Source organism: Lepisosteus oculatus, chromosome 16, assembly GCF_040954835.1.
Source record: "Lepisosteus oculatus isolate fLepOcu1 chromosome 16, fLepOcu1.hap2, whole genome shotgun sequence".
NCBI lineage: Eukaryota > Metazoa > Chordata > Actinopteri > Semionotiformes > Lepisosteidae > Lepisosteus > Lepisosteus oculatus.
In genome coordinates, this window is record NC_090711.1 from 4,176,417 (window position 1) to 4,188,697 (window position 12,281).

Sequence of the window (12,281 nt, forward strand, 5' to 3'; positions counted from 1 at the left end):
TGTCGCTGTCAAGGGGGGCGATCACCTACAATCGTGCGCCCTTGGAAAGCAAATCCGACCTTTTTTTTTTTTTTTGGCCGCGGTCTTGTCAGATCAAGCCTATAGGTAATCGTGAATTCCCCACGATCTCCCTTCATAATGAGAAATTAACTTTTCTCAGGTAAAGTACAGCTGCCAGGAATCAACGCCTATAATGGTTTTACGAAGTATGCGGTTTGGTCATCCAGAACTACGGGTTATTTTATTTGGGGAGATTTGTGGACGGGAAGAACATGCCTCTCTCTCTCCAGAAACTCGGGCTGCTGGCAATGATGAGTTTTTTTGGTCAAGCGAACACGGGTTTCGTGCTTTCAGCACTCTAGTTGGGTCAACCATACGGACAGCCCTGGCCAAATGAAAGGACTAAGTTTTTCTGCTTCCAAAGGGTCTCCAAACTTTCAAACACAGGTGGGCCCGCAGTATGCTCCGAGCAAAACAGAAGCCCTTCAGCCTAGTATTAATCGGGTGTGGAGCAGTTGTTAAGGCTCTGTACTTGTAAGTGGAAGGTTGTGAAGTAAAAAAATCAGTATTTGAAGGACAGGACTTTATGGGCGTTTGTCATTTTTTATATCCTGCTACAGAGGATATCACTCAAGCACGATGTTGTGTACCCTTCCCTGGAGCTTGGCAGCACCGAGAGGTATTTCGTTTTTTCCCTACTTATCCTGATGTATCCTTCTATAGCACTTATATATACATAGCATTTGGCAGACGCAGTCTAGCTTTTGTTTACGGGTGGGTTAGTCGCTAAATATTTTAAAAGTATATTTCTTGCGTCTTTGTTTGTTTTGTTGTTGTTTTTTTTTTGCACTCAGAATTGATTTAGAAGTTTCCTCGTTGAATGACCGCGAAAACGTTACATATTTCGTGACTAAACGTCTGCGTCGTGTGCAGTGTCCTTCAGCACCCCTTTATCGTCGGCCTGGCGCTGCTCTTCACCGACCTGCGCCGCTCCAGAAGAGGGAGTTCAGTTTTTTGACTCCCGCCGGCAGGGGGCGCCCTTTCTCCGGCGGGGGAAGGGTTAAGCGCGGCGCCTCGCCCAGGCCGGCTGGGAAGAGGCTCGAGCTCCTGCACGCCGGCGTTCGACCGTTACGTCGTGACGTCTTCCGCAGATTGAACAAACCGAGGGGCACCGAGCGAAAGGAACCGCCGGTAGACGAGCTGGGGGGAAAATAAAAAAAAGAGGGAGAGAGAGAGAGACAGACAGACAGTTTGATTCCCCGAATAAATTATTGTATTGCTTCAGTCTGACCAGTGACCGCCAAATTAGTCGAGTCTTACGAGGTAAGTTGCGAGCTTTCCGGCGAAGTTGTGCTTTTTTTTTCCGAAGGAGAATGAGAATAGGCGACTGGAGGGGATTGAATGGCGGAGATGGTAGGAAGCGTAGGATCTGCGGTGGGAGAGAGGGGGGATTTCGCAAAATAAGAAACGGCGATTCAGTTTTAAGGGGTTCTGAGCTGTCGGGCTTAGAAGGGGCGTAGTTCCCGCCTGGGTTCCCGGGGTCATTTTGTGGAAATGTTTCGGTGCGAGGGAGAAAATAGGCCGGCGAGAGACACCCCTCCTCTCCTTTCTTCAGCCGAAATCCTGCGCAGTGACTCAGGCCAGAACAGGGGAAATGAGCTCTGGCTCCGCAGCTGAGGGAGTGGGATCGCTGTAAATGACAAAGACAAAGGGGGAGATGGCCATTTGTACCGGTGTCACTGTCCTTAATCGGCAGTTTATTTTTTTCCAGCTATTCTCTGAATCCTCCGATCAGCCCCATTCGCGCAAAAGGCCTTACGGGATGGTAATAAACCACCGTCCAGTGTCAGAGCCGCCGTTATTGAAAGTTCGTGATCGAGGGGATTGGCCCATACGCTGGCTGCGACGATGAAACGTCCCTTTTTTTTCCCCCAAATTAAAAAAGAAAGGAACTCGCTTTGAAAACGCGGCTCTGTACGCGGGATGGGCGGTGAGGAAGAGTCGTATCTGGGTTTTCTTCCCCCCCGGAGAGTGACGTTTTCTGAAACGCAGACTAGGTTGAAGATGGCGATCTGAAAGTGCAGAACAGAAACCCTATCGAGAGCCGCAGCTCTCTCCTGCTGCGCCACATAGACGAGTGTGGTATTAAAACCGTCTCTCTGGCGCCCGTATTGTGCTGTGCAATGTGGCTTTGCCTATTCATCGCCCCTTGCTGAAGGTGGACTGGCACAATCCTGTCATCTGTTACACCTGAGGAAAAGCCGGCTAACCTTCTCAGCACAGTACTTAACGGATTACGATCCAAACACCTACATCAACCCGAAAGCATGCATTGAACACTCTTATGGGTCGTCATTTGTTTTATTATTCCTTGTGATTGAAGACTGGTCTTGCTAAAAAAAATTTTAAAAATGAAATCCGTTTGCAAGATTGATTTAGCAGATCCAGCACTGCAGTTAGCAGGCAGTCCGGGCTCCTCCTCAGTGCTTGTTGTCCGAAGCTCAGCCCCATGTTGCCTATTGGCAGTCGAGATCGAAGGGGTTTCGCCCTCTCCACCTGGTCCCGGCCTGCACAGCAGACAGCAGTGCTTCATCTAGGCTGGGAGTGACAGTACGAGGAAATGTTGCCTCCCTTTTCAATGTAGGTTGTGCTTATTTGGTGCGTTACCGTGCACACAAACTTTAATGGAAACGACTTCTTCAGCTTGAGTTTTATCCAGTTTAGTTAGCATTGCCTTTTTTTTTAAGTGTACTTCGTTTATTAAATTTTGTGTTTTGGATCAAGTGTCTCTGGTTTTTGTACACAAGCCTTCTGAATGGCATTGGTGTGCTTGTGAACGTTGCTTACGAAAAAATACTCCCAACACATTTTCTGGACTAAGCTATAGAAGACGTATTTTTTTCCACCTGAAAAAAGACTCAACGCATTGAAGAATTCCTTGCCAGCTCTTCTGTACATTAGAGAAAAAAACACAAGTACAGCTTCCTGTAGAACATTTTAGTGTGCAGTACTTTCCCATTGCTTTTTGTCTTTGCCAGTGTGTGTAGTGTTACCAGTAACAGTCACATGAAGGTTGTGTTCAGTAAATATTCTGAAGTTATTGCCAGCTTAATGACACGACTCTGTCATGTGCTGAGGAGTACATTGTATCAGACCAGTCTTGGTAGAAGCAAGCAGTGTTTGTGGATTGATGCACAGAGTGCATGAAGCAGTCAAATGTTCGAGAAATGTCAGAGGATTTTGTTCTGATCTTTATTTCTCCATGAAGCTTTTTTAAGCACAGGAAACTCAACCATGTGAATAAAGACATGGATGCTTCACATTGTTGCTGTGTTCCAATTGCACTAATGCACCGAGGCGCAACAGCTGTTTTTTCGGCATGTGATCATTGAAGCCAAAAACATTGTCTGGAGTGAAGACGTTTAAACAGCTGTGCCAAGCATTCTCCCTGTCATATAATGGATTGAAGTCTGCTTTTCATTGTGCGCCACAGTCCACTCAAAATAATAGCACTAGGATCAAGTGGGAAAAGTCACTGCAGACACCAGTTGACACTTGTGACCCAAGTATAGAAGAAGCATGGAAGAAAAAGTGGAAAATGCAGATGTCAGCTTTATCTGCTGAGAAGGGGAAGAGCAGAATGTTCTGATTTGTTTGTCAATAGTTAGTATGGGTGACATATTGTAAAAGTGGTTTGTAAAAAAAAAAAGGAAACTTCCGCAAATTAAGAATGAATCGGGAATTCCAAACTTGTTTCTGAGACAATTGGTTAATCCCAACTCAAATGTAAATCAAGCAGGTTGCTCAATGCTGTGTTTCAAATGTGGGGGCTACATGAATTAGTCCCATTTTGCATCTTACGGTATGTGCTGTAAATGGTGTCATGGTTAGCACTGCTGCCTTGCAGCTCTCGGGTCTTGGGTTTGATTCTTGCCTAGGGTGCCTTGGTGGAGTTTGCATGGTCCCCCTTAATTCATGCTGGGTTTGAAGTGCTCTGGTGTCCTCCCACCTGCCAGGTTAGAGGTTAATTGCAGTCTCTGAATTGTCCCTGAACCAGAACAACCAGAACATTCTGCTCTTCCCCTTCTCAGCAGATAAAGCTGACATCTGCATTTTCCACTTTTTCTTCCATGCTTCTTGTGACACAGCTGCACAGCCTTGTGGCCCGTGCTTCTGAAAGAGTCTGAGGGTTTCCTCAACACCATTTTCTACTAATTGATAGATGTGTTCAAGTTAGTATCTTTTGGATGGAAAAATGATTCCTTTTCCATTGAGAGAAAATGGAGTTAATAAGGTCTGGAACTAAATGTGTCCAAATGATAAGTGGCTGCGCTGTTGTTTATGACTTTTATTAGATATCTTAGTATGTCACGTGTAGGCTGTGCTGTTACAAGCACAAACTGGATAGAACAATGTAGCCTAATATTTATTTCTTCTCTTTCAGCTTACAGAAGATGGCTGTGAACGTCTATTCAACTTCAGTAACCAGTGACAATTTAAGTCGACATGACATGCTGGCATGGATAAATGAATCTTTAAAAATAAACCTTACAAAGATTGAACTGCTGTGTTCAGGTAACATAGTGGAAATGAAAATATTTGCATAACTGTAATTTTCCTGTTTGAAGTCCATAAATGAGTTTTGTTATTTAATGTAAAAGAAGAATTAACTGAAAAAGAATTATAAAATGCCTTTTCCCTGTATCCCATGATCATGAAGTTTACAGGAGTTATTTAAAGTTCCATCCATTTAGACGTAGTTCCTATACTTGGAGAAACCCAGTAATTTAAGGCACAATTGAGATTGTTTTTTAATTTGTACTCCATTTAATGAAGGTTTACTGTGTAGAATGATGCATATCAGAAGATCAGTTAATGGAAAGGACTTCCAGTACACATTTTCTTACTGATCTCTTTTTCCTCCTGTTCTCAGGTGGTGCGTACTGCCAATTCATGGACATGCTGTTCCCTGGTTGTGTGCCTTTGAAGAAAGTGAAATTCCAAGCCAAACTAGAACATGAATTCATTCACAATTTTAAGCTGTTACAAGCAAGCTTCAAGAAAATGGGGGTTGACAAAGTTAGTAACCTTTTTTCGTGTTTTTACTATTTGCATCTACTTAAAATTAAACTGTTATTAGCTGATCATTAGTAAATCAGACATGAAATCCCCAGATATAAAGTTCAGCTGTTAATCCAAAGCTGTTCATACTGATGTGGCATTTTTAGTTTGTACCTTGGGCATGTTTAGAGGTGATCTTAGGGTGTGAAGATAAGGTTTTTTTAAGTATTTTGGGACTCTACTAATAGATATGTCAGTACTTTGGGGGCAGTTAATTGTAGGTGGTGTGACAGATGGACAGCTCCTTCTTTACTGTTTGATCATTGTAAATTGCTTGAAGCAGGACATTTCTAGGCTCCATGTTCTTTCACATAGTCTAGAAGAGTGGAACGATCCCAGGGCTGCTAGGTAGAGGTGAGCTTTGTCATTGATTAGAATCAGGCTATTCAGTCGGAGAAGAGCAGAGGCAATCGAATCTTTATCATTCACAATTGTCTTTAATAAAATACCAATATTAATATGTTCTCTTTTCAGATTATTCCTGTTGACAAGTTAATAAAAGGAAAGTTTCAGGACAATTTTGAATTTGTTCAGTGGTTTAAGAAATTCTTTGATGCCAACTACGACGGGAAAGACTATGACCCAGTAGCTGCACGCCAAGGACAGGAGACCATGCCTTTGCCCAACCCCTCCACTCCTGCTCTCAACAAGCCCAAGAAAATCCCCAGCACTGGGAGTGCAGGTAAGACCATGGACACCTTCAGCTTCTCCGCTGCTGTGCTCAGGGCTGTTCTTGACTCACGCTTGCATCTCCCCCTGCTTAGGGCTTCCTCGTTAGACCTAGCTGAAGTGTGTCTTGTTAATTTGTACCAGTTCCGTCTTTCCACATGATACAGTTTAGTTGGCTATTTTTATCCTTTATGCTTCATCTTGGCTTTGATGTTCAGCTGGAAACATTCCATCCGTTTTACGAAACATGCTTTAAAATTTAAAATCTGAAAAGAAAATGTTTTTATGTGCATGTGGAGTGGAGTTCACTTTCAGATCTTAAGTTAAAAATGATAACGTGTTATGTAGCCAAGTCCACTGATTTGTATACCCACATAGGGATGTTTTTGCAGATTTTACAGTTTCCCTTGCATTGTTTCTAAATCTTTATCCCAAAATAACATGAATTCCTGATGTGTCATTCCTTGCTAATTACAGATGACAGCCTCAGTCAGGTATCTAAAGGGAGACCAGCAGCAAGAATTGGTATACTAATTTGTTGGTCAGACCTGGTTCTGTGGCTTTGCACACACTTTCTTACACTGTGGGTTAAAGTTTCAGAAACTAAGTTCTCATTAATATACAACAATTATTTGTTAAAGTTCTTAATATTGGAAAAAATCTTAATATGCACGTTTTGGCCATTAGATTTAATTTTAGAATGTCAAAATCAAGTTTTGTGCAGTTTCCTGTTCTTTTTTTTCCTGTTGTTTTTGGTTGGATGCAATTTAATCATTTTCCGAGTTTCTGCAGGGAATAATACGTTTTGTTTAGTGTTCCTCAGTGAAAAACCTGCTAAACCATTTAATCATCAATTTGAATAATATCCAAACTTTGATGATATAATCAAGTATAATTTAATTTACCATATCGTTAGAAGAAGGATGCTGTGTGTGCGTTTTATTTGATGCAACAACCCCAAAAACTAATGAGAACCTTTTTTCTGGATATTTGTTTAATGCAGTGAGATTTTTTTTTTTTCCTTTCCATGTCCACTGTGTGCTCTTCCATAGTTTTGTATCTACCGAATAGATGTATGGAAAATTTAAGTACTGTTTCAACAATGGGGCAGTGGGCACAATCCAGGGAAGATTTGAATTTGAAATTCAAACAGCCACTCCAGTTCATTTTAGGCTGCCACCTTAAGCTATTTAGCATGCATCTCAGTGACTGTTTTTACGGGTTTGTTCATGGTTATATAAAAAGACCACTTGGCTCAATTTTGCCCTGCAATTACCTACAGAGTTTTATACCTTCCTGATCTCTCACTGCAGTGCAGTGATGTTGCCGGTTGTGCACTTCTTGATTTTTGCTGTTCTGGTGTCACTTGCAGCCCCTCAGAGACCAGCTGCAGTAGCAAAGCCAGCTCCTAAAGTTGCTTCAGTGGGAGCGCGGAGACCTGCCGGCGCAGGAAACGGCGATGAGGAGAAGGCTGAGCTCGTTCAGGAGGTTTGTGTAACTTCCAAGATTGTGGATGTTTATTCCTACAAGTCTAATTTTAAAGTCCCCCTTCTTTCCCCCCAACCAAGAACACGTTCTTGACTGTTAACGAGAGTTTAAGGGTATTTCGGTTAATAAAGAAAAGGAAAGGAAAATTGCATGGCAAGTCTGTGCATGGGGTTCTTTTATCAGGTTGTTTCTAATCTGCTCCTAAAGCATTACACCGTTTTAAAACTGAGTAAAACCAAGTTTTTTTTTTGTTTAAAATGGGAGATGTTGTTCAGGTTCTCAACTGGTTAAGTAAAATCCGCATTTGTGTTCACTGCATTGGTTATTCTGCTTACACAGAATCATTTGCCCTACATCTGTCTTTTTAATATTTAGTACTAGTATCACTGAAAATAAAATAAAACCCTGTTGAGGTTAGATTCAGGTATATGCCAGTGAAGCAGGTATTCAGTTTACATAGGGTTTATGGAAAAATGTGTTGGACTCAGCAATTGCCAAAAAGACATTTTCAAACTAGAGGCTACAATTAATACCATTGCATGTGGTATTTTGCCTACAAATAAATTGGTTAAACCAATTTCAACATTTGGAATAAGCATTGTAGGCCTCAGCCTCTGGGGCTGGTCTTTGGTCCAGAACTTGACTAATTTGTCAAGGAGTTGTGCATGTTGCTAGGTGCTCTGCGATTTGTTGGCTCGTCAAATTAATCTTCCCACAGTGATGCTGTGTTTTGTAAAAGGCACTAAACATGGTATGTACTTAATATGAATAAAGTTGTAGCAATTTAAAAACTCTTTAAATTTAGTCATTTTGTAGGTTTTGTTGTTGTTGTGTATTTTATGTGCTTGGCTTTGTGCTAGCTTTGGTTTGGATCAACTGCTTCACATTCAGTAGGGAGTAGTCTGTGTATTATATAAAGGACTTCTAATTTTTGTGTTCTATTACTTCCATGTAGGAAATGTATGCATAACCTGGATCTTTCTGTATATATTATTATTTGACTTCATGATATCATTTGGAGTCCTTATTAAGCATGATCCTTTGAAATGGGGTTTCCCCTGGCAGAAAATGTTTGTAACCATAACCACTGGTTTAAAGATACAGAAGTGCCTTGTGAGTTAATAACAATGTAATTGTTTTTTTCTTACCTCCAGGTTAACTTATTAAAACTCACAATTGAAGACATGGAGAAAGAGAGGGATTTTTACTTCGGCAAACTGAGGAATATTGAACTGATCTGTCAAGAGAAGGAGGGGGAAAATGACCCAACATTGCAAAGGATTGTTGACATCCTTTATGCCACAGACGTAAGTATTGTGCAAAGGGTTGTGGTAAAGTATGACTTAATAATGAAGCTTAATGATAGTGGCATCAGTCTACTTGTTCTCTGAAAAAGACAAGAGAGGACCTGCCTGTGGAATGTACTGTTCTTTAATGTTTTAAAAAAGTACATTCCTCACCTCTCCAATCTTTAATGTGTTTGTAGTATTGGTTGGTTGTTATGCTTGTTCCTTTATTTAATACCAGGATTGTGCAGGTACTGGCATGATTATACTGATATAAGAAAACCGATATACTGGCATAAAAACATATTCTGCTGCTACAGCTGTGAACATGCATTGCAGCTTTTCCTAAAAAGAGCTCTTTCTGACAGTTACAGAGTTTGAACTTTTTTTGACCAATTATCATAATGTTTACACAACTGTTTATTTATACTGTACTACTAATACAGCATTACTTTTCATAGCAGTCATTTGAAATTGTGTTGCTTTCTCAGGAGGGCTTTGTTATCCCAGATGCGGAATCTCAGGAACAAGAGGAATACTAACATTCCAGGCTGGATGAAACTTCTACAGTACCTGTACTCCCCTACACATCATGTTATGCATTTAGTTGAGAATGAACTATATATGAAAATTTGTCGGCAAAAACTAATTGAAGTACCTCTTTTGACCCTTGACGTGTATAAATGCAGAATTCCAAAAGCAGAACTGTTCGTTTCAGAGTGGAGAAAAAAGCAACGCAGATCCGTCTTCAGACTTGGCTTCCCGTTGTTTTGCTTTTAGGGAAGTTCAGAGGTGTCCAGCGCCTTCCGTGTTTGTCTTCTGTTTTGTTTTTCTGTAAGCTCTGTCACCTTTTCACTGTTGTGGTTTTGTAAAAGTCACTAAAGTTTTCTGATTTTTTTGGATTATTAAATGTTGCTGAAATTTAAGAAGTTTTTTAATTATTCTATTACATATCGGAACAGAATATCACGTTCAGGGGTTTAATGGAAACGAAAGACTGGGCACCAGACACAATTTGAATATGTATCAATATCTGGTGTTCTGTCTTGAAAGGAAAAGTGCGTTTTATTGCAGTTCTGTGATGTGTTTTTCAACACTTGAGTTCTCAGTACTGAGACATGAGGACTACAGTGTATTTGTCTCGGTGTGGTAAATGAGTTGGTCTTTATGAATTGGAAGTCAACAGGGAGTCGTTGGTTGTATACCAGTGACTGAGTGCCATTTGTTTAATTTTTTTATATTCTATACAATACCTACTCTAGCATTGTGGATTAGATATTTTGGCAATTCTGAAAACTGTTACATTATTGCACACACAATGAAATTGACACTGTTTCTATTAATGTTTTTATTTAAATAAGAGTTTAAATAGTTTGTATCCAATGTCTTTTATTAAAGCTCTCACAGGGTCCCTTATCCAGGTTCACTTAAATTCTGCTATTCTGTGTGAGGGAAAAAACGTTAAACTTTAATTGTGAACTGGTTTATTTTCTATTTTTAATACGTTTTTATTCCTGATAAAGGTTCTCAAGATTTTTTTTATAAAATGAATGTTTTTCCTGCAGCACATTTCAGGTATAATGAAGTTCTGCCTCTTTAAATTTTACAACCTTTTAAAGAAATCTGCAGGAAGTCTGGTGTAAGTGATTGGCTTTTTAGATTGTGAAGACGCCTAACAGGAAGTAATGCAAAGTTTCCGCATAAGGTTATGATGGAGAAAAATGTTTCAAATTCTCACACATAAAATTGGCGAGAAAGAAATCCAGTACATTTATGTTTTTGGGTATGTTCTTCTGGGTTGCACCACAAAATCACAGCTTCATTTTAGTTCACCAAGTGTGTGGTTTTATAGTGGCAACAACATCAGTTTCGGAGGCTGTGACCTTCCAGGTAATCTCTAGATTACTTTGATCAATACCTTGGCAGCAGACTGCATGAAATGAGGCCCGTTTGTGTGAAACGGTTAAAAAATGTGCAACGAATCTGTAAGCTTTTACTATGATTGCAGTACATTCTGACATCATCTGCTTTCAGAATAATGGGGTTTCCTAAGAGATCTTGCCTGTTATTCATTCCTGAATTGTCAATTCTTAAAAGTCTGTTTCACAACTTTTTGAAGACTGCACTGTGCAGTTTAATTTCTGATTAAATTTAATATTAATCTGGGGGAGATAATGTGAGGGATTTGTTTCCCCTTTTCTAACACTTTGAATCCATGGATGAATTGTCTAGCTGAAATACCAGTTACTGCTCATCTTCATAAACAAGCGAAGGGATGTGTATGTATTGTTGGTCTACTTATTTTTTGCACTGAGTCAAGAAGCTCACCACTATGATGAAAATCAAGGACTTTTTTTTTAGAAATGGCACCTTCTGAAGACCATGGGGTAAATGATCTTTTCAGCAAGATAATGGTGAAGGAATGTTTTTGTCTTGTTAAGTCCAGAATATAGTAAATGCATTGTCAGAATTATGTAAATATAAATCTGTCACTGGAGTACGTCTCCATTTCTGAATATTTTTCTGTGCCAATGTCTTCGGACTTCTGTTTCAAGTTGGTTATGGTTTCATCGCATCAGTTTTAGACAGTTTTTATTTGGAAGCATGTGTGAAGGTGGAATAAGGAAAGACTGTAAGTAGAACTTTAGAAGTTGCCAAAAACATACAGTAACCAGCCATTGTTGGGATGGGAGTGAATGCAATGGTGCTATTTCTAATTCCTCTTGTGGCCTTTATGGTTTGTTGTCCTAAGATTCTTGTACACTGTGGACCATGTACCACTATTGGTCTGTCTCTGCAGGGCGTTCTTCTTTTACCAATTTGCTGAAGTCGGTTTCTTACGAACAATAAAACTATTTCCACACTGTTGAATTGTCTTTGTAATGTTTTATCAGGGGTATTTGCATGGTTTATATTTTGTATTTGTTTTTTTGCATGGATCTGTCAAAACAGGTGTTCTAAATCCGTTAACTCATGTCCTTGAATCGATTGCTTTTCTTGTTAGTGAAGAAATGCTGTCTGCTTGCATCTTTTTATGAAGCCAGTAATTTTCATGTTCTTTAGATCATAGGTCATCTCCAGTCCTGGAGTTGATCCAATCACTTTGGTTTTATAGGTGTCTCCCCTTAGTGGAGAATCACATTATTCTTGAGCAGTAATATTAGTCCACAATTCAGTTAAGTATAGGGGATGCAGTTAGAAGGTATGGCCCCTATCCTACACATTTTAATTATAAAAATTAAAGATAGATGACAGATTTGTTTTACCCAGTTCTGTTGAATTAAAATGTTTTGGCTTGAGCTGAATCTCAGTAGGCAGCCCCTATCTTGAGATTTTCCCTTTTTCCATCGATTCCATTTTAAGGTTTTTTGGAAATTGGTAAGCAATTCCTTGTTTTAAAAGTGGAGTATTGCAGTCATGTTAAAGCATGTGCCTTTTTAGAACTGTACCTCCCTCATTCTGTCTGCTTTTTTATCTACATAAGCTTCCACCTTCTAGATATGCAGCTTTGGAGCTTATATCCTTTTTAGTGGTGTGCAACAAGCTATAGAGCTGACAGGTCTCTACCGACTGTCATACTAGTGTTTTGTGTAGCAAACCTCTTTCCAAGTTCCGTGTCGTATAGTGTTTGCTTCCTCTTTGTGGCACGAGCCGGAAGTTTACTGTTGTCAGTTTAGTCAGTCCTTTATCTCGGGTTACCCAGGATAGTCAAGCCTG

The 12,281-nt window shown here is 40.1% G+C and overlaps 1 protein-coding gene across 2 annotated transcripts; it reads left to right on the plus strand.

Annotated features, from left to right (window-relative positions):
• The first annotated feature begins 1,093 nt into the window (after positions 1-1,093).
• On the plus strand, positions 1,094-11,435 carry mapre1b (microtubule-associated protein, RP/EB family, member 1b). Of its 2 annotated transcripts, XM_006639622.3 has the most exons (7): positions 1,125-1,323; positions 4,445-4,575; positions 4,934-5,079; positions 5,596-5,803; positions 7,163-7,278; positions 8,433-8,585; positions 9,056-11,435. In XM_006639622.3, the coding sequence occupies exons 2-7, from the start codon at positions 4,455-4,457 to the stop codon at positions 9,104-9,106; spliced, it is 795 nt and encodes a 264-aa protein (XP_006639685.1). In that variant the 5' UTR covers positions 1,125-1,323; positions 4,445-4,454; the 3' UTR covers positions 9,107-11,435. The 2 variants fall into 2 exon arrangements, with proteins under 2 accessions (XP_069035535.1, XP_006639685.1); XM_069179434.1 differs by lacking the exons at positions 7,163-7,278; positions 8,433-8,585; positions 9,056-11,435 and adding an exon at positions 6,268-6,668 and having other exon boundaries at positions 1,094-1,323.
• Positions 11,436-12,281: the final 846 nt, after the last annotated feature.